General features: G+C 41.3%; 1 protein-coding gene across 1 annotated transcript in view; it reads right to left on the minus strand.

The window, feature by feature from the left end:
* Kcnb2 (potassium voltage-gated channel subfamily B member 2) overlaps positions 1–23,456 on the minus strand; it is a 404,459-nt gene that overhangs the window by 352,462 nt on the left and 28,541 nt on the right. The window contains exon 2 of the mRNA XM_050142148.1: positions 22,256–22,923. Coding sequence (XP_049998105.1) covers positions 22,256–22,834 — 579 coding nt within the window. The 5' untranslated portion in view covers positions 22,835–22,923. The remainder of the gene's footprint in view (positions 1–22,255; positions 22,924–23,456) is intronic.

The raw sequence follows: 23,456 nt of genomic DNA on the forward strand, positions 1-23,456 counted from the left end.
AAGACCTGCCAACCTTGTCCTTGCTAGGGGCTGAAAATAATAAATAAAAACACACCGTCCTGTCTCCAAGAAGCTTTCAATGCCCAGGCAGACAGGCTGCCACACAGGAACTGTGAGTGTAAAAAGGCCACAGCAAACAAGAAGTCCTGAAACAGCTGCCCTCTGGCAATGTGTTTGCAAGGCTTAAAGTCAATATTTGTTATTTTTCTATTGTTGTGTTTGTTTACAGATGAAGTTCCAGAAATGACAAAAGAAACATGTAGGACACTTGCTCTTTTGACAGCAACATATTATAGTACTTAGTGAAAGAGAAAATACACAACCTCTTTCTTCCCACAGACCTCATTTGAATGAAATCTCAGAGACGCTAACACAGGATGGAAGTTCCTAGCAACATCCCAAGAAAATACTGTATATTATTTAAGAAATGCTATTTCCTGATAATCCACAAAGGAAATGGCCACTCGAAGCGTGGCCAGTCCTAGATATTGAGGAGGACTTCAATGACATGATGAGGTTGGACTGTGGATGGCATTTTGCCTTTTTCCCTCAAGAATTATTTAGAGTGTCTTGGCAGTAGAGATGATAGACTTACTTAAGCCAGGATGCAAAGTTGGGAAATGCCCTTTATTTTGTTGCATAAGCTCTTTGAGCTTTAGTTTTTATTCACCAAGGTCAAAACAAAAGTGCCTAAGTCAGGATTGCTATGTAGTTGTGGTCCTAGAGCATGGAAGGTGTTTGACAGATAAATAATGCCCGTTCCTTCCTCAATCACGTCACTCGTGTGCATTATCCTATCATCATCCTTCTCAGTTTCCTTGTTTGTTCGCGTGGTAGTGTTATTTTTAATTTTAATGTTACTGTATTTACCTATTCTTAGAGACTTTCACACATAAAAACAATGTATTTTGATCCTGTTTGCTCCCTTCCTCCCCTCAAGTTCTTCTAGGCCTCCTTGCCACCCTCCAAAATTCATGCCTTTTATTTTCCACCTGTATTTTCATGGGTATAGGGTCATTCATGGAGCATAGGCAACCTACTAGATGTTATACCTTTGAAAAAATGATCCTCCGTCCTCAGCAGCTATCAACTGCCAATACCCACAGCTACAGGAGGGACAGCAGGAGTCTCTTTCTCATCAGTGCTCAAATGTTGACTGGCTTGATCATGTGCAGGTCTTGTGCAAGCAAACATTTCTGTTGTGAGTTTGTTAGTGACATAGCCATGTCATGTCCAGAACATTATTTTTACAGTGGTGGTCCCCAACCTTTGTCTCTTACAGTCTGTTTACCCCTTCCTCCAGGACGTTCTCTGAGCCTTGGGGAAGGAGGTGATATAGATGTTCGTAAAACTGAGCTCTCCCTAGTCATTTATTCTCTACACTTTGACTAGTTGTGAGTCAGTATGTTAACCACCTTCACTACAATAAGAAACTTCTCTGAAGAGGGCGAGAGTTACAGAGATCAACGGGTGTAAGGACAAGTAATTTAGAAGGCAGATTTATGCTATGTCTGTTCAACCAGTGTGCTTATATCTTTTCTATTAAGAGTTTTCCCCCTTTTCAGCTGAATGCAGAAATTATAGAAATTCAACATATTTGTTTCAAAAACAATCCTGAAAGTGAAGTAGTTCAAAGATCTCAGAACTTGCAGATACAAGAGAGAAGTCTTAATTTATCTAGTACTTAGAACGCCATCTCAAATATCCACAATGAGGGTTGCAGAGATAGCCCAGCAGTCGAGAGTACTTGCTGCATAGACAGCAGCCCCAGAGTTTGAACCCCAGCACGCATGTTACAAGCCCAGCATGGTCCCATGCAAGCCTGCAACTCCAGTAATGATGGGAGCAGGCAAGAGGGCTGGAGCTTGCTGCCTGTAGCTTCCAGCTAAGCCTAAAACTGTGAGTTCCAGGTTCAGTGAGAGACTCTGCTTCAAAGGAGTAAGGTGGAAAGCACCACATAAGGTTTACTTCTTCTTCTGTTCACACACATATACATCCCGTATACCTACATCTCACACATAAGCATACTCACAGACAATTAAAAAAAACCTCAGCAGTAAAACATGGCTGCTGATAGAATATTTTCATTTTTCAGAGATAATTCCTCAAAGTAGAATTGACACATATTGAGGATTCTGTATTGGTAAACAATTCAACATGTCTCTTTTCTCTTTTTCTTGGATTTCATTTGTTTGCTTGCTTTTGTTTTGCTTTGGGTTGGATTTTACCTTGTTTGTTTAGGATAGTATGTCAGACATATATTCCAGGCTAATCTTGAACTCACTTTATTGCTGAGGCTTTAAACTCCCAATTCTCCTGCCTCCATCTTGCAATGTCAACCCCACATCTAAAATTCAGTATTTCCAAGAGTGAACACTCTTTGATGACTTTTTTTTTTTCTCAAAGGGTAGGGACTAGGGGACCGCAGTGTGGGAGGACTTCCTTCTGGTGAACCCAAGACTTCTGGTAATGTGGACAGTCCTCTCTGCCACCCAGAAAAACATCAGGATGTCACTTTTCAGGAATGTTAGAGGGTTGACATGGATCAATTTACAGTGAGTGAGAACATAACAAAGATGATTAATTTTTGGAAAAGATCTGACTAGATAGAAACTCCACATCTTTTCAAATGTTTCAAACGCATGCATTTTCAGGTTGTCAATTTCCTGTCTTTGGAGAGTTTAGGTTTGAATGAATCAAGTGACAAAATCACCAGCTGCCGTTATCTGGCTAAAATATGGTATTTTCCAAGCCTGCTTTCACAAACTCAGTTTATCTCTGGAAAAAAATCACATCTTGTCATATTAATTTTTATATAAAATGTGTTTCTTTTAACCATTGGTGCAAAATTTCTAAACTAAAGCAAACAGCAAAATGAAGGCATTTATCAACTGTGTGTTTCCTACTTTGTAGCACAGAGGGACCCTGGTCCTGGCATTAGAGGGAAGGAAAATAAAACAAATCCACAGAATCCTCATCCGGTTTAAGATCTAATTGAGGGAGAAATTTCACAGAAAAGAGTTAGGAGGAAACAGATACAGTCATCATTTCAAAAACAACAAACAAACAATTTTCTACCAGTGACTCCACACATGTACCCTAGGTATGTAGAGTAGTGCCCACAGAGGTCCAGAGGAGGGCGCCAGACTTCCTGAAGCCGCAGATAAAAGGTGTTGTGCACTACTCCACAGGGAACCAGGAACCATTCAAGTCCCCTGCAAGGCAGCAAGTGTTTCCTACCACTGGCCAACTCTCCAGCCCTGCATGATATTTCTTAGAGTGAGACCCTATTTACTGATAATATGACAAATAATTCTTAGGGAATTATTTGCAATTTTTCTGCATATTATTAAGGAGTTGTTTTCATTGCTCATACTACACCAAGCTGCTAAAACAGACATCAGTAATAAGAGCACACCCTCTTACCTAGCACGCACTGTGTGTCAGGCATTCCTCTAACCCAGGTGACACAGACTAACCCATTCCATCCTTAGCAGGACCATATGAGACAGGATTGTGGCCACCCTACATTAGAGTAATAGAGCTTGAAGCATGTGAGGTCGAGGTGTCATTTCGGATGCCGCATGACTTGTAAGATAAGACATACCCTTTAATCCCAGCACTCAGGAGGCAGAGGCAAGCAGATCTCCGTGAGTTCGAGGCCAGCCTGGTCTACAAGAGCTAGTTCCAGGACAGGCTCCAAAGCCACAGAGAAACCCTGTCTTGAAAAACCAGAAAGAAAAAAAAAAGACATACAAAGGTAAGACTCAGTGGCCTTTTCTAAACCATGTAATCCTTTTCTGGAATTCCAGAGGAGGAAGCTAAGAGAGATGGGGATAAAGAAAGAAGAAAGGATTTTTTTTTTTAAATCAGATCTCAGACATCCCAAATTGGGGCTCTAACTACTAGTTTCTGCCAAAATCACATCATCGCAAAGCAAATACTAAAGTGCCTCGCATGATTTTAAACATATGAGTGCATAAACATGTCTTCATGTGCATAAAATAGCATAAATTTACTTGCTCAGTAGATCACAGTTTCAACGACATTTTACACAGGGATAATAACTGTGAGAAGTCTCTTATACTGTCACTACACAAACCTTTGTCTAATTAAAAAATGTGCTATTTCTTTAAATCATTATTGTCAAAGAAATAGAAAATGGTAGGAAGAAAAAGACTCTTTCTCTTTTATTTCTTCCTTCATTTTTTAGTCTATTTTTGTTTCCTTTTTCCTTCTTCTCTCTCTTTCTGTCTCTGTCTCTGTCTCTCCCTCTTAAATTTTAGATGCCCTCTGCAACATATCTGGGTTTTCTGACCTGCACAGTTTCACTTCTTTTAAGTACTTCTTTGAACTTTGAACTGGGCAGCTGAGAAAAGCTGGAGAGGAAGAGGCAGTCAACCCAAGGGAAGAACACACCGGTTGGCTGCCCAATGTCAATGGCCAACTCTAAAAACACATATATAAGAAACATGTACTCAACAGGCTGTATTTAGGAATACATATGTATGCACGTATACATATTTCCATGCAATACCATTATTGAAAATGGAGCCACAAATTTGAAGAAGAGCAGGGAAGGGCGTATGGGAGGGTTTGGAAAGAGAAAAGGGAAGGGAGAAATGTAATTAGAATACAATATCAAAAACAAAAAGTAGAAAGGTAAATTTTATATTTAATGTTTAAGATGATTCCACAAAAGTTTCACATGGAGCTACTGTGGTTTAGTTAATAAATCTAGTTCATTTTTACAAAAAAATGCTTCTTTTTTGGTGAAAGTTGAAGACTGGCCATCACTGGCATTCCTAAGCTGGCCTATGTATTTAAAGATCTTTGGTCTTTGTTTTGAGACACCCATAGCTATAATCATTAAAATCTAATTTTTTACAGAGGACATTCCCTTCTATAATTTACAAAAAAGAATAGCTAGGATGTCGAGGCCATAGCTGCCAGCTTTAAGATGACTATAAATTGCCTGAATGCTTCTATATGAGGTAAATACTTTCCCAGTTCATCATGCTTCGTTTCATCAGTTAGTGTGATATACTCTCCCGAATTATTACAGAATCATCCCTCCTCACCTGTCCCCTTTCCTGGCATCTATTTCCAGCATGGGAACTGGAATGAGACCGTTTGAACAGGCATTCCCTCCCTCTGCTTAGAACCCACCTGTGGGTCCACCATCTCAGAGCTTTTGGAGATGGAAAATGCTCAGATTCAGGCTTCCCAGGCCCCACAGGACCCGGACTCTTATGAAGTGTCTGACTTGAACTCCTGTGTACCCAGCCTCACTCCCCAGCAGCCTCCTTGGAACAGGACCAGAGTCGGATCCTCTAGAAAGCACTGTGCTGTGAAGGGCTCCTCTGTCCACGCCGAGATGTCTGACAGCATCCTGCCATGACAGTAGCAGCCAGGTTCACTTCAGAATTTTACTTCAGTGTAAACATCCCAGGGACTCCTTCCCTGGAAAACCTATTTCAGTTGGACCTACCAGCCAGGAGACAGCTTCTTACCTTGCTTCTTGCTTTATTTTCCCCAATTCATTCACCCCTTCCTAAATGGGATTATACAGTAGCTGTCCCTTTGTACACCTGAGCAATTATATCCAGGATGCCCTGCAAACAAGCTCAACTCCTCGAAGCAGATCCCAAATAACAGGCTGTAGTATTTGTGTAGAATCTGCGCACATCCCTCTGTGGGTCATCTCTACTTTACTTATAATCTGAACAATATTGTTTACAGAAAATTAAAAGAGAAAAATAAAGCTTGTAGATGTTCAGTACATTCCCCCCTTTTCCCCAGAGTATACCTTATCTGTGGTTGGTCGAATCATGGGAGTGAAATCACAGAGATGAAGACTGTGCTGACTGCACACGAGCTGTCCTTTCCTTCTGCACGGGTGGTCCCTTAGCTCTGCCTGCTGTCCCAAGACTGGTCCTCAGCACACACAGCGGCGTCAGGTAGTCATGACACCACTCAATAGGTTAATGGCATGTGAAGAGCTGACCCTACACATCACGTCTCTCCTGTAAAAGGTCTTTACTTAGAGAGGAGCCATAAGGTTTACCTGAGAAGTCGAGATTCTGCGGAATTTTGGTTTTGTAAACCTGTGTGTTTGCTTATTTGCTTTAGCATTCACAATGTCCATAACTTATTTTCTGACAACTAGAGGAGAGTGTCATGAAATTCTGTATGCCGTTCTCCCCAATTTTCTCTTTATTTTCCTATCAGCATTTCCTTATCCATCTATTTCCTTATATCTATCATATATCTTCAACGCAGTGTAGTGTTCATCTATATACCAGCTATCATATCCATCATCTATCTATTAACCTATCATCCATCTATCTACCTATCTATCTATCTATCTATCTATCTATCTATCTATCTATCATCTATATATCTATCATCTATCTACCTATTTATCATCTATCTATTTATCTAAGTTAGTTATCATTTGCTATTATCTACGTATCTAATCCATCTATAATTAATCATCTATCATTCTCTCCACCTATCAAATCTTGAATATTTTAGCAGGAAAACAGCTTGATTTACTATACTACAGAAAGAACAGTAGGCATTAGAGTAAAAAAAGAGCCATTTGTTATCTAGTTTGTTTTTCTGATTTTCCCTTTTGATTTGGTTTATTTCGTCTCTGTGTCTCTATACACAACCCAGTCATCGATTATCCTCTCATGCTGCCAATCTACGTAAGATATCTTAGATAGTTTGAGGAAATGAGACTTACTAATGCATACTCTTAATCAAGATGATGACTCATTAGATGTTAATACAAATAAATGTGATATTTTAAGGGGAATGACTTTATTTAAATAAATGCACACATTGGAAAACAAATACTTTATGTCATATCCCTATCTCAGTCTTAAAGGTAGCAAGTGTGATTCAAGATGAAAAAAACTGAATGAAATTAGAAACTAGTATGTGCTAATGTTCTAATGACTCCCTAGTTGCTGTATTGTTTTTGAACAAGCTTGAGAGTTTTTGCAGGACAGCATGAGAAGTTTTAAGGCTAAAACTAAACAATCATTTGCAATAATGGATGGATCTAGAAAGCATCATATTGAGTGAGGTAACCCAGATCCAGAAAGACAAATATTATATGGACTCACTCACTTTTAGACATAAAGCAAAGAAAAACCAGCCTACAAATCACAATCACAGAGAGCCTAGAACAATGAGGACTCTAAGAGAAACATGCATGGATCTAAACTACATGGGAAGTAGAAAAAGACAAGATCTCCTGAGTAAATTGGAAGCATGGGGACCTCGGGAGAGGGTAGAAGGGGAGGGGAGAGGAGAAAAATATACAGCTCAATAAAATAAAACAAAAGGAAAAAAGGGGAAAAAGGAGAAAAAGGATGAGTTGTTTTGAAGTGTAAAAAAATAAAAAAATAAAAACAAAGCAAAACAAAAAACAAACAGAGAAACTAAGAGTTTCATGAATATGAAAAGGTCTTTTGATTTAGGCTTGCAATGTGTAAAGACATTATTTTACCTGAGACAATAAATATATTGACAATATTTGGTATCTTTTTATTAGTGTTTTAAATATTGTAGCAGCAAATATATCAAAAATGTATTTAGTTAAGTCTCAAAAATAATTTGCAATAAAATATATTATTGCTAACAATTCCGAATCACAGGGCTTTAGAAAGTCAGAGGTCTGTATTTAATCTCATGCCATGTCCGTAGATACTGAGATAAGAAAGATGAGCCAGTGAGCACAACTCGAAAGTACCACATGGTAGACTGATCACGTCCCTGTCCCAGAGCAAAGTCACTATTGTGAGCAGGAACTCAACTATTTCCAGCTACTCAACTACTGGCAATTACACTAATGTCAGTGATTAGCGTGATAGTGACCACCTGGAAAAGGGGACAGCTAGGTACAGGCACTAAAGAGCAAAATCAATCTCTCTCCTCTCCCCTCTCCCTACTCCACCCCTCTCCCCTACCTCTCCCACCCTCCCTCTCTCTCTCTCTCTCTCTCTCTCTCTCTCTCTCTCTCTCTCTCCATTAGTAGGTCCCATTTGTCACCCCAGAACAGAGGGTCTTTAAGATTTTAATTTATTTCCCAATTTCCACTTATCTAACGTATCATTTTCAAGAGTGCATGGATAAATCAATAAACATTAACTCAATTAGCTGCTCTTAAAGGATTTATTCTAAAATAAGGGGAAAATAATTTGCTGCCTGTGTCTTTCACACTTATAAAATTACCAAATTGCAACAGCAACCCTAAATATTTAAAGGGAAATATTTTCTTTGTCATGACTGTTTGGGGTAATAGTGATGATAACGTGTATTCCAGATGTATCTGTATACCAGCACCTCTGCTAAGTAGCTACTTTAGTCTTTGTAACAACTGCATTTGTTACTTACTACTTCCTTCCCCCATCCAGGGAAGATTCTGAGGCCAAACAAACTCCCTAGGTGGGTGAAGGGTCTCAGTCAGCCCTCCATCCCAGGTGTCTTAACCCTGAGCCTGTAGATCTGCTACTGAGTGATGCCTCAGAACTTTTCAGCTATGTGTACAGAGAGAAGCCCAACCACAGACGAGCCCTGTGAGTGCAGACTCAGGTGGGTCTTGGGAGAGAGTCAAAGCGGGGCTCTTCTGAGGCTGGCATCAGCTTGCTGCTCTCGACAGTCCCCTAAGGTCATGCATGCATCCAACACTGCTGTTCTTTCCTGTGGCCTTTGTACACGCTTTCTCCTTCTTCTCCAAACAGTTTTCTATCCCTTCCATTCTACCCCCTCTTTCAGAAAGCCTGCTGTGCCTAGTAAAGTCTGCATAACTAAACTTCTCTAAACTCTCAGTGCCACACTAAACAGACCTCTGCTCTAATTTGTGCTTGTGTAGTATGGCTTTTCTTTTATACAGTTCACAGCGACAGAACTGGGAGAACACAGTGGAACTTGACAGTTTCCTGTCATCCCTTCCATAGCAGAGTCTCCAGAGAACTACATTACAGTCTGATGGTACTAAAAACTCAAAACCAGATATGATAGTGTCGACAGATCTGAGATATGAAAAACTAGCTATGAGCAACTGTGCATTTATGTTCCTAGAAGACTCATGTAAGGGTAATACACAAAATAGTTCTAAAAATAATTTTATGAGTTGTTAAGTGGAAACAAGACAAAATCACTTCATATGTAACAGAATTTCAAAACATGCTGAACAAATGTGGCTATGTAAAAGTAAATCAGAAGAATCCCAAGAGTATGATCTGAAATATCAGAATATTGTCTCTGCATATTTGCTAACAAAGTAGTATGCAGATTACAAACATTTTTGAAGCAAACAAAAAATGCCCCATAATTCTTTCTATTATAAAATCTGAACCAAAGCATTTTGAGAAAATTATTTTTGTTTATGCAAAATCAGTTCATTTATGTAGGTAACATTATGATTCTACATTTTATAGTGAAAATCAATAGTCAATTTTCAAAAAATACTAACTGTAATATTTCTCCACAAAACCCCAGAATTAGTCTTCTTTCGAGTCTTGGATTTGTTCATACTTGCGGCTTATAAATGATGAGGTTCCCTTGCAGGGCAGGTCTCTGGGCAGCCCTGGACTGACCTTGCTCTCTTTCTCCTCACTTTCTCATTTAACTAACTGCAGAATGTGTTGGGGAGACAACATCGTGATGAAGAAATGTCAGCACCCTCCAGAAACAGGAAATCCTTCAAAGCAGGCTGCTTTCCAGAATCCCTGTACCCTGAGAAGCTTTTCTGGGCATCGAGGGGACCAGCTGCCTTGGCTTCCACTGTCCCTTGCTGTGCGCAGATAACACCGCACCCCATGCATGGCGTACACGAGTGTCTGCATCCCTGCACTCAGAGTAAGTAGTACATGACGAGTCTACTTGACAAACATCCCTTGGGCCCAGAGTCCTCTAAAGCTAGGCTGGATGTAACCAAATGATACATTCATCCTCGGAGGGTGTGGAAGAAGCCATGCCTGGAGTCAGAGCAAGCTGTCCTGACACACACACAGAGACTGGAGTCCACCTTTCGCCTATGACAGGAATCTGTGCTGCGGATAACAATATGAGCAGACCTGGTAAGGCAAACTATCCGAAAGTCTGTCTCTCAGCAGCCCCGATTCCTTCCTTCACAGAAACCCTGCAGCACACAGAGAAGCTGCCACTGCTGTCTGAAGGGAGAATTCGTGTATTACAAAATCATGAAGCTCACATCTGTAACTCTTGGCTTACTTCTAAAAACATAAACCTATTTAAAACTTACAAAATCTGCAACTTTCTTCAACTGCCAAACCCAAACCCAGCGTACTCAGGTCTGATTACTTAGAATGAGCCGTTCAACTCCTGACCGTGTTGTTTAATCATCACAGAGACATCAAACTGTTTCTATGCGTGGTTTTATTACCACCATTACCCTTCAGTGCCATTTGGGGGCAGGAAATGAGACTTTGTTACTCTGAGTCAGAACTCTGCACGTTGTCAGGAACAAAAGGTAAGAGGTAGTCTCATCCCTTGGAGGTCATGATCCAAGGAGCAGAACACGGCACAGACAAAATCTCCTGGCTACAAGACCAGGGAAAAACAGGAGAGTCTGATAGAAATCACAGAAGTATGGCACAAGAACTGAGATTTTTTTTTTTAAAAAAAAGCATAGGGCGTAGATAGTGTCCTAGGCCAAGGGAGCAACGGTGGTCATAGGGGTATCAATGTGCCATGTGTGTGCAGGTGTGGCTGCAGTTAAGCTACAGGCATCCCTGAACAAGTTAGAGAAGTGTTGCTCCTGCTCCGTCTGCATGCATAGATGCGGCCTAGGGCATTACTGTCTGCAGAGGGCAGAGAACACGGTCTAGCCAACGGCTCCACCTCAATTAGACACCAGCACTTTAGAGCCCTGCATCTCAGGAGCAGTAAGGCGTGAAGTCAGACAGAAGGGCCAGAGCTCCTCAGTGAAATGCCAAGGAGTCTGAACTAGACTTTGGACCATGAGAAGTCAGGGAGCATGTGGGTCAGGAACAACCCATTCCAGGTGTGGCTTAAAAGGTAATTCTTTTGGCCAAATGGAAAGTAGGCTGGAATTGGGGGAGGCAACACGAGGAAGTCCAGTTAGTGGCCCCTCTAACAGCAGTCCGAGATGAACAGAACCTGGACTGCAGAAGTGTATCTAGTGGCCCCAGTGATGTGGAAAATGATTTAGACATGCAATCATCAGGACTGTGCATAGGAACAAAGTGTGTGTTCAGTGGGGGCCCAGGAAGCAGGCTCAGAGATTGTAACCAGAGTTCAAGACGCTGGAAGCAAGTTCCATCCCCATGCTAATGGATTTCAAGTTTGGTTGGTTTCCTAAAGGATGGCTAGCAAGATGCTGTTAAGTCGTCATGAAGCAGTGTCTTCTGGGACTCTGAAGGACTGACAGGGACGCTGGACAATAGTGAGAAAACAGGGCAGTCATACCTGAGCAGAAACAGATCAGCTCTCTAATCTGCAAGAGAGGATTAATGATGTTTTCTCATAGTATTAGCACAAAGTAACAGTGGCCAAATAGGCCCCGGCTGGAGAGGCAAGTTTTACTAGAAGCCACGAAGCTTGGTTGTTTCCAATTCCTTCTAGGTGTTTTCTCGCCACACTTGTAGAGGGGAGACTTCAAGCCCCACAGAACTGAAAACACTGACTCTCTGACCCCTCTCAGAAGACGGCTTCCCACTGCTGATGTGGAGAGTGGAGGTGAACCGTGTCCAGGCTTTGTGTATGGTCTTGGACTGTGGTGACTTCGGTTCATTTTCCCCCACTTGGGAGGGAAATGGGATTGTGAGAAAGAAACAGGGCTCAGCTAGACCACTATGCTGATGGGAGTGAGGAAACTGTATCCCTGACAGAGGGCGTTTCAACCAGAAGTGAATACAGCTTTGGGTTCTGTATCAGGTGTAAACCAACTGTGACCTCCCCCAAGTTGTATTTCTGCTCACACAGAATGCTCTGTGGAGAGAGTGAAGTCACAGAGATGGGAAGACAAACCCTCCTACCCTTGCATAAGCTGAGTTTGCGATGAACCCGCTCCTCTCAAAGAAACAGGAAAGACCCGTCTAGATTCTGGTTTCAAAGAAACCATGAAAAAAAAAAAAATAAGCCTATCTCCTCTTGGACTCGGTTGGCCTTCCCAAGTTCAAAACAAAAGGAGGCTGGACTTGGGAGGTCATCAATGTTCCTTTAATTTACAATCTATACGATGTTTCATGTCATGAAGTTTAACAAAATATCAGCACAAAGAAATGATACAAGGAAAAGCTAGCATAAATGCAAAATTTAAAAAGAGCCAAAGAAATCAAATGGAGAAGCAGTGATTTGTTTAATAATGCACATATTAACTGATATAGTCTCTTCTGAGGAAGACTCTTGAGAATTTCAAAGGTAAAGGACGGTACACTAGCCTGGGGAAGGATAGGTTTCTCCTTAATTTATTTGGAAGATCTGCTGCAGGTGAAGAAATAGAGAAGTGGGTTGTTAAATAATAATATAGGATGAGGTGAGCCTACTCAGACAGAGGGAAAATAAAAAGATAAGGAAGAAATCAAAGCATGTTCTTATTTATGTTCAACTGCAATGAGAAAGACAACACTATATCTTCCAAATCTTCCTCAGCAGCAATATGGTGCCCTGACCAATCTCTTCTATACTGGAAGCACTGCATGAAGCCCCTCTGACAGGCAGGCTGGGACAGCCCATAAACAGTCCAGACCTGTTATCCCATCTTCAAGCTGATTCATTTCAAAGTACAAAAGAAAAATCCATCATTCTTCCTTTGGGAACAAAGTGTACATGTTATACTGCTAATCAAAAGAGTTTGCTGATTATTAAGTTACCTTGTGCTAACCTGTAAAAATTTAGGGAGAGGGAGGGCATGTGTGATTATTATATTATATTCTGTGGAGATTAAAACATTTATAATGGTTCCTGTGTAGAGATTGAAAAATAAAAACCAGTGCTAAAAAACAGATTTTCCCCCTCAATTGTATTATTACCCATACTGCAGTTACTTGACTTACATAATACAATAATTTTTCACACCTGCAGAATTCATTTGATAAATTCAATAAAACGTGCTAGGCTTTTACAGAGTCAATGGGAAATGGCAAATGCACAGTTTCCTGTCTCCTAACCTGCTCATTCTTATCTTTCTCCGTTGTGTACGCAGTTCGTTCCTTCTGCGGCACAGGAGATTATCGGCCATTGGAAAGCAACACTGCTTACCGGTGTTTGTCTGCTTGTGAACCAAAGGAAGCGTGCACTGAAACATGCCAGATTCCTCACTCTGAGGGAACCATGCAGGGCCTCTGCTAGCTCCTCAGAACAAAATTTCTCACTGTCGAATGAAGCAAGTCAGTCCCAGCACAAACCTGGGCATAGAAATGCGTCATAGAACGTGGCCCTGATGGATTTCTTAATCCAACCAAGTTCTGGTTGAAGCTCCTCACTCTGACACCAAAGTACAAGTCAGATCATCCCACACAAATCACTGTGAGAGAGGACCATCACTTGGAAGTGTAAACTAAAGTTTCAACGTTAGAAATAAGTTCCCCGCTGAACTTTTGGTTGAGGACATTTGCCGGATGTCACCAACTAGGACAACTGCAGTTCAAGAACCAAAGCTGTACTCGAGGTTTTATATCGATTCAGTTACAGCAGTGGTCAGAAGTCCTTCCTCTCCTATGCAAATACCCTGAGGTAGGTCGCAGGGAAGGATGCTGTGCCGAGATCACTGGGCTGCCCTTGGTGCTGCTGCGCCATAGGCTTGAGTGTCATCTATTTAGAGTGATATCTGACACTTGTGGTCGCATCAGGAGTGACTCAATGAGACTCAAGTTAAATCATGACACTCAGGGTAGCAATGACCTCCAGCATCCTGAAACACAATCCTGGGAGACTAATAAAAACATTTCATCTTTCTATTCTTGGGTAATGGAGCACTTCTCATGGATTTCCATGCTCGATCGGGTTATTGCAGGAGGTTATGTTCTGAATGGACTGAACGCCTGACTTGGGTGACAAAGTCAAATCCACACTAAATTAGCAAATATGTGTCCCAGTTCACTGTATTTTCCTGCAGGGGAAGTCTTTATATTATAATGTGCTTAGATGGAGAGGTGGCAGTGTATGCATCTGGACAGATGTGTGTACTTCAGTGACTTGTCCCTGGGGATACCCAGAGGACCTCCTTTACGTTAGGGTTAATGAAAAACAGTAAACAATGACTTAGGGAGAGATGTGATAAGTAACTCCCACTTCATTTATGCATTTTATAAGAAGTCAATTTAAGGATAGAAATATACACAGTCAAATATAAACAGTACACAAGTGCCCAGTATAGAATGATAGTGATGTTAGTGAGAACATCTTCATCAAGATGAAAGCAAACTTCTTCCTCTTTTCCACAGTCCACCTCTGTATCAGTTACTAGAGTTCTCTGTTGGCCACGTCCTGCTGCTTTCTTTACTCTAGAAGTCTGAAGTCAGGCAGACATAGCATTCACTGATTTATTTATCTTGAAGCAGGATCTTTTTATGGAGACCAGGTAACCTTTGAACATGTAATCTTCCTGCCTCAACCTCTCACTTTCTGGGATTACAAGGATGTTACCACGCCTGTCTAGGTTATTCCTAATGTCGTGAGATGTTTATAAATCTCTACTGCATATAATTGTCCCTTTCATATATAACATTAAACATTATTTTATTAACTTATATAGCAAGGAGGAGGAAACCCCAAACAGGTGAGGCTGTGTGGCCAGCTAAATTCTTTCAGCCACTGGCAAGCTTAATCTTAGTTTACACTACATATAGTTCACATTACTGGCTCAGCACACTAAAACTGTTGATTGTCAAGGAACCCCAGTCAAATAAAATAAAATCAGCAATGCTAAGGCATTGCCTGAAACAAACCTCTTCCTCGTGAGTTATACTTCGTCAGCTATTTTGCTGCTATGATTTCAGTAGAATAGACTTTTAACTCAAGCAATAATTCTAGAATTGAGTGCTAATTATTTTGAAAGCATGTTTTATTAGAAAAAATCAGTTCAAATTGGTATACAGATGGTGGCTCCATTAAGGATGGCTCTTCTTTTGAGTTATTTAGTAATCTTCACTAAGGTCAGAGAGGTAAGTTCTTCCAAACCTAAGTACAAAATTTGTTTATAAATATTAATGGTAACTTAAAATTATAGGATTGTAATATTTCACTAAAATCAGGTACAGCATTTTATAGAAAATATTCTCTAGCGTTACTAGAGTAATTTAAAAAATATTTTTCTAATTCTGTTTATTTTTGCTTTAGATTTCTTATTACTACTTTATTTGAGTCATTAGTGCATGTATTTCTACTATGCTGTCTTTTTGTGGAACAATTTGGAAGTACAGTTGAATAAAACATGAATAAGACATCTAAAGCCTTTTCTTTTTGGTGATTAAATCTGTACTACTTATTGCAATATTCAATAAGACATTCAATACTTTATATATAACTCTTGAAATTCCATAGTAGTCATATTAATGAAGCATCTGAGAAGAGATAGATTTTATGTCATATGCTTGACCTTTCTGCCAAACTTAAAAGTGGATCATTAAAAGGAACAAACTAATGATATTCAGAATAGCCTTTCCCATGTTCAGTTCTGGGTCAACTAACTGCTATATCTATACCATATTATATGTCAGAGTGACTGGCACTGTTCTAAGCCACGCCATGCATTCTAGTCTATCGGTTTTGAGGGGGAAAATGATCTGTGCACTCTGTAACATGCTGTAGACAAAGCTAAACTATGAAAATATGAACACAATGGAAAGGGCAGTTTCTAGAGATCTTCTCAATGAATCAAAGTGGTTCATTCAACTGTCGGACAGGGTCTCAAGGCATTATTCCACTAGAAACCAAATTCTTCAGCACCGTCAAGATGAGTGAGCTCTCTGTGCATGCGACTGGAATTTCCTCTAAGCTCTTAGCATTTGAAGGGATTGGTTTCTTCTTCCCGTTTTAATGGGGGATCAGTCTCCAGTGTGAGCAGTTAATCAAAACATATTGTTCAAACCCGTCTAGAATCTTCCAAAGTGGAGAGTGTTAAATATTGTGACCGTTCTTCATAATACTTAGGCTGATTTAAAATAGCAGCTCATTCATTCATAAAGGCTCTTGCTTGAAATAAAACCGATCTGCTATTACTTGGGACTTCAAAGCCATAGCATTTAAATATTGCAAATGCATTCTGGCTTTTGATAATATTAATCAGTGTAGAAAGAGCTTCTTGGGATTTTAGATTAACGTTGAGAATTATAATACTTATTGAGGTTTAAAAATCAAGTTTGAAGGAAGCACGAATGGCTTCATTTTGTCTTTTAAGAGATGAGAAGCTGCTTGCCAGTTAGGATTGGCTCTCTTCAGAACAACCAGTGACATCTAACCAGTCAAAGAAACAAATGAAAAATGAGTAATTCTTAGATTTTTTCTTTTTTTTTCAAGAACATTCTTGGGTGCAGGGCAGCTTCTTAGTAAACATGAAAACCTGAGTCAAATTCCCAACTTTGTGGCACAAAGTGGGGGAGTGGAGGAGTGGGGGAGTGGGGGAGTGGGGGAGTGGGGGAGTGGGGGAGGGGGGGAGGGGGGAGTGGGGGAGTGGGGGAGGGTGATCACACAAGCTATAGAGTCAACAGAGATGCCTTTCCATGCAAAAAGAAGTTACTAATAATTAGATTAGAACAACCACCAAAACAGTTGCACAAGCAGGCTTTGCTCTCACACCTCCATCAAGGTAGGATCATACTCAGCGTGTAGGTTCTTCCTATTCCCCTGCCTTTCTCATCCTGATCAAATGTGGCCAAGTGAGGAGACAGGCCTTTTGCAGGCAGCCTTTGTGGAAAAACAGAGAACGGGAATTTAGAAACAGATCATAAGAACCAAGGAATGAGATATTTGGGACATTTGGACAAAAATCCTACTATTTTCCATCTAATCTGCTTTCTTTTTTATGAATATTTTTAACTGGGATTTGACTACTCTGTTTGCATGGGTGATGCTTTTATTTAAAAAAAAATCAAAACATGAACCTCCAAATTCACCCTCCACAGCCTGGCCACATTGTGTTCAATCTCCCAGCTCCTACTGGCGACTCTGAGCTCTTAAGCTATAGTACCAGAGAACACATACTGGTTTAATTTGAACAGGGTGAATGAAGAAAGAAGAGAGGAAGATGCCAAAAGAAAAAGAAAAAGAAGACCAAGGAACACCAAAGCAGCCACTAGCTTGGTAATTAGCCCACTGTCTATCCTGGGTAAGAATTACAGACCTCCTGTATACCTCACAAAATGCATGGATGCAGGCGGATGTCTATGTGTGTGATTACATGGCATCCGCCATCTTTTGAGCCCGTCATTATGTAAAAGTTTATTGTCACTTGGTTTTGATCACAAAGGGAGGCATCGCAGAGTTACATGAAGAGTATTAGACGGCAGACCTTGGCCCTGTATGGACCCACAGGTCAACATAAGACAGTTCTGATCTTGAACTGAACAGACATCACCTGTGGTTCTATTCTAGTGCCTTTATTTTTTTTTTCATTCAAAACATAAGAATAATTGATCCCGGTGCTATAATAAGAATGAGAATGTTATGGATCCTTTCTCCTTGATGAGCCCAAAGGTTTTTCGTTTCTTTTGATGTATTTTCTCTTTACTATTTTTGTGACTTTAAAGACCTAGACAGTAATACAGTGGGATAAGGAAGGGTATGGCTCTAAAGGAGTTACTGACCACAGAGAAGAGATCCTGACATTGACCCTGGGTCTCCAGTGGGAGGAGGTCCAGCCTGGCTTTAGGTGCTGTGTTGAGTCATGCTGCCCATGATGACCATGCAAACTATAGGGAGAAGGAGTCAAATACAGGGGCGCAGGGTGACCTCCTTTTCCCAGCTCCCTGCAACTTCAGTGGAAACAATGACACCAGCAAGGGGAGAGAAAGCAGTCCTAACGAGGAAGGCTGAAGAGACTTAGACAGGCTGATCATTTACAGCTTCCCTCTATCTGAAAAAAAAAAAAAATGTCATTCCAAATTATTCCTTGTTATTTGGGTTCTTCCTTTTCCTTAGGGAAAATTTAACTTTTCTCTTCAGGTGGCTGTTAACAAAACTTGTGGAAAAAAAAATACCTTTTCCAGTTCATTGCTCCCACTTCCCTTAAGCTGTTTCCTAGAATGAAATATGGGAGAAATGAGTGGATGGGGGGGGGGCAGGAGGAAGAACAAGGAAAGCAGAGGAGATAGACGAGGGAGGAGAATGAGGATAAAGAGCCACTCGGGAAAATGAGGCTGCTTTCAAGGGACAGAGGCAGAGGAAGAAGAAGATGAAGAAAGAAAGAATAAGAGGAGAAGGAGGAGGGCCAAGAGGAGAAGAAGGGTCCAGTACTGGAAGAGAAAGGAGAGGTGAAGGGGGAAGGAAGAGAAACTCAAGAAGAGTGGGGAAAGTGTAAGAGGGAGGACAGCCATGGCAAGCGAGGGAACTGAAGCAGAAGCGGACAAGATCTGTTGCCCACTCCTGACTCCAAGCCGTGTCTGACAAAGTTATTATGTGGCTCCCACTGCCTGGTTCCACTGAACAGAAATGTATTTCTGTGTTCTGCTCTAATCAGGTCAGGGCTGCTTGGCACCCTGGTTCCCTACATCTCCTCAGCCTGGGATCAGTCTGCTGTCAGGCATTATTTCCTCCTATGCTCAGGCTGAGCCTATGCTGTGGTCTCTAGATATGCTAGACACTGGACTGATAGCCTTAGTCCGCAGCTATCTTTAGAGATCCAGACTGCGGCCTAGGGTGGTACTCAGTGAGTTAGTCTCCTTCAGAATGCAAGCGGCTGTGGACCTCTGTTCTCTACCTAAAGCCCGAGGGTACTACAGGGGATAGGACATATTTTCCTCATATCTCCTAAGCATCCCTTATATTGAAGTCCCTGTCAGTGATATTTATAGGAAATGACCATTGCAGTTCACTTGGAAAAGGCCAAATAAAGAGAGAAAAATGGTTTGAATCTGGAAACAGACTAACTTGTTCCAGTCTGGAAGAAGTATAAGCTCAAATCTAATTCCAATCTACTGGCCAGGAAACTGACATTGAGTTAGTCCTGGCCCTTGGCCTTCGACAGTCCTATGAAAGCAGAGCAGAGCCAGTAATCCCCTGTCACATGTGTTCAGAGAGGTGTCCTAGCTGTTTTCCAGGCCCATGTGTCTGAACCCAACATTCACAAACAGCCTGTAATTTTAACTCAGGGCAGTATTCTACATAAAGGTGAATACAGGTACCAAGATACACTGGCAGGATTTAAAGAAGACAAAACCCATCTTGCAAACATAAACGCATGCTGTAATACCAGGAGGGTGAATGGGATGGCAAATAACCTTAAAGCATTCTTTTTTGGGTTTGTTTGTTTTTATTTTCTGAGACAAGGTCTCAGTACATAGCATGGGATGACCTAGAACTAGACATATGGCCTAGGATGATTTTAACGGCCAGCACTCTTCCTGCCTTTCCAGACTAAGTGCAAAGATTAAAGCCATGCAACGCTGTGACCGATGGTACTTTACTTCAGAAACATTACAAATAAATCAGAAAATAAAGAAAAATTAAAAGAGGAAAACCCCAGTATTTCCAGCGGTATGAAATTCCTGAGTTAAAAGGATTTAATTCTGGGGAGAAGGAAGCATTTTCACAAGTTACTGCTTTAGAAGTTAGTGCACGTGGAGCCTGAGCTCAGCTGATGAAAGCAGCAATGATTGGACAAGGAGGTCAACAGACATGCACCCACAGATCTCTGCCTCCTATGCCTCCTAAGGACACAGAGCAAACCTAGCCACTTCCCATATGAGTTTCACGCACATGAAGAAGCCGGATGTACCCATACCTAAATACATGGGGACTGGAGGGCCATCCCACTGCAGATGTAATGCAACTACCTATTCCTAAGTTACGAAAACGCCATCCCACACAAATGCCCTCTCATCCCCCAACCCGCTCTAGAAAAAGAACAAGCATTATTGCTTTTCAAGCATGTGGAAGAAGACATAAGTTTGCACTGAGCATCAGGTGGAGCTTGTTTTAAAAGCTTCAAAGCTCAGACAACAGAGGATCAGTTTCATTAAACTACCATAGAATCAGATATGAATATTTCCATAATATTTCACCACTGAAACAGAGAGAAATGAGGACATTGAAATAAACACAAATACTTTATGACTGTCCTTAAGGTAGCAAAATCGCTCTTTCTTATTAATAATGTGGAGACAAGTGTACTGTTTATAACAGCGTAAAAATTTGAAGGCCAGCATGCATAGCTTTTATGTCTTGTTATAAGCATATACCTATACAAAGCAAGCTTAAATAATCATTAACATATAGGGTGATAATGGTGTCTTACAATAATCCATTATCTTCCTAGAGATCAACAAATGGCTACTGCTTCTAAACATTGGAAGTCAAATATCCGCCCTTGTATGGAAAACATGTTACTGACCTTGTTCTAGCATTACCTTCTTCCAGAAGGCAAGAATACATATTTGAAATATTTCCATCACTATCGCTCTATTTTAGCTACATATAAATAATGTTATGATCAAATCTATCATATTAACTTCAAATCTTCTTGATTTACCTGCTTAATTTTACACAATTGGTTAAATTCCTTCTCAAACTTTTAGTAAACATAATTTGTCCCTCTGTTGCCGAAAGTCTTCTTAAAATGTTAACTTTTACATTTGACAATACTAACTTAAATCTAGAGTCTGTTTCATTCACTTTCAAAGTCGGTCTCATATTTTCGGTGGGAACTCGAATAAGTAACTGAACACTCAGCGTGGAAGAAAGCAAGAATCTTCCTACAAAACCCCACATGGCAGACACATTGATCTCCTACATACAGGACAAGTAAGAGCAGCCCAAGATTTCGTCACTGAAGAAAAAGGAAGAAGCTAGTAAGATCATCTATCTGCCACAAAGATACATTTCCTCATTGTGTATAAAGAAAAGACTTTTTTAAAAAATTTAAAGCGCACATCCTGCCCAGAAAGAAAAATGCTTTTGAAAGTCTATCAGAAACCAACCCAGACAAACCAAACACTGTGAGAAACGATGTTCTCCTCATTTGCATCAGCTGCTTTCATCATTTGTGCTGCAGATGATGCTGTGGAATGTGCATTTCTGGTCAAAGGGCTCATATGTCTATTTTATTTGTATAACCATTTGTGTTTATATAGAGAAGAAATCTGAAAATAAAAGAGTAACATGATAAACTCATATGATGGCATTTTTTTCTCTCTACCCCTCTCCATGTGGTCTATCAGAACAGAACCATGGATGTTATTTATGCTCCTGCAGCTAAAGACAGCTCCTTGTTTCCTGTCTCATTCACACTGCAATATAGAATTGAATACATGGCATGGAAATTGACTTTGATTCGCTTTCGAAGCTCTAGATAAAATTAGACAAACAGAATCATGTATGATAACCAAACACAAAAACTGGTGACAGAAACTAATTCAGATTTGGCTATATATGCAGGCACAATGAAAAACATGAATCCGTCTTCATTGTAATCAAACACTTTATAAACTCTGAGACATGACAATATCCCAGTTTTATAACCGGGAAGCGTGTATCAATCCTTAAAATCATGCCCATTAGAGAAGACCGCAAAGGACAGGGCAAAGGGCACGTTGTGGACACTGGGCTGGGCGTTACACAGTTCTCAAAATGGTTCCCTTCCCCTGTATCGACCCCCTCAGTTCTCTGGGCCATGCTGTCTTCTCTTTGCCTGAACTTCCACTGAACCAGGCCAGGAGTCACCTTTGCTACTTCTAATAAAAGCACCTTCTTGACCCAAGACAAAGCGCATGCCCAGGTCTACAGGACTCTGTGACTGCGGCTCTCAGTACTTCTTCCTGCACCTCCAAGCCACCACACCACGTGGTACAACAGGGAACTCAGAACGCTACCATCTGGTCCAGGTCTGTCCCTACAGACAACAATATCATTTTCTGACACCCCACAGGAGAAATGATTATATCTGCCTACATATAATGCTGGAAAGACTTTTCCTTTATCTGGTAGCCAGTTTGTTCTGTCTTACTAAAGCAATGAAGAAAACGATATTCAGTGGAATGTGAGAGCTACACCTTTCATGATCCAAGAAAAATGTGACCCAAGGCCGTGTTTTTCATACCTTTGCAGCCACCGATGAATTCGGTTTCTCCAGCAAGTCCCAAAGTTTCTTCCTTTTCTCGGGGCAGCAGGTGTTATCAAACTCCTCTCCCTCCCGCTCGCGCATGGTCTCTGCCTCCCGCCTCAGTTCTTCGTTCATCTGCTCTTTCTTCTGATGGTATCTGGCTTGGCAGCAGGATTCCAGGTAAATCTCATCGATGCCCCAGTAATCAAGCTCTTGGCCAAAAGAGAGCGCACACATTTCTTCCATCATGTGGAGCTTCCCTGTCCGGTAGAAGTTTAGAATTGATGTGAAAGCTCCCGGATGTCGGTCGAAGAAATACTCATTCTCGTTCAGATTGTAGTCATCGCAAACCTCCAGGAGGCTCTCGTGCGTGTTACAGTCCCGGAGCTTCCCCAAGCGCGTCCTGGGGAGCCTATCCAGAGTTCTCCACAGGACTTCGTGGTTAAGGCCCCCCACATTGATCTTCACTCTCCGAGAGCATGTTTTGCTTCGGATAATGTCTACAGGTTCTGGAGGAAGAGAAAGTGTCGACCTGGATGTCTTCCTGTTCAAGCCAGGTGGAGCCTTTTCTGCCATTTTGAACTGGACAGAACCACAGATCCAGGGTCCTTAGAGAGGAGGTCAGCTGAGGCAGGATTCCTCTGGAGCAGGCATGTCCATGACAGCTGGGGGGGAAAAAGAGCATTTAGTCATGCACAGTTCCCCCACAGTGCTGCCTGTCCTGCTGGGGTCACTCAGCTGTTACAGTCACGGATACCATTAATGGTCACTGTTTTTCTCCTGCAGGTATAAACCTGGGTTGTAGGAAATAAGAGGGGAAACCACATAATGAGGTTCCCAGAGGAAGCTGTGTGCTCACTTGTGCACATCTGTAGCTTGACAAGACCCAAATGCATCACCGGTGTTGCGGAGCAGTGTAGGTGCTGATGAAGGCCCCAAAGATAAAGTCCTGGCACAGTGACACCAGCTATGCCGCTAACCTACCCTGCCAGGTCCTGTTCACAACATCCGTTTCAGGTTGATGACCTTCCTCATGCCCGCACCTACTCCAGTCACTGAAACCAAGTCTGCGAGCACCTGGTCCTCTCATCTTCATGCAACTGCAGACCTCTGGACATTATAGCTCCTAGAAACTGCTTACACTCTCTGCTGTTACCCAGTCCCCAGCACCCAGGGCCCGAGCTAAACTCCTTGCCAT

Source organism: Alexandromys fortis, unplaced genomic scaffold (assembly GCF_014885135.2).
Source record: "Alexandromys fortis isolate MF-2015 unplaced genomic scaffold, M_Fortis_MF-2015_v1.1 scaffold_41, whole genome shotgun sequence".
Classification (NCBI taxonomy): Eukaryota; Metazoa; Chordata; class Mammalia; order Rodentia; family Cricetidae; genus Alexandromys; species Alexandromys fortis.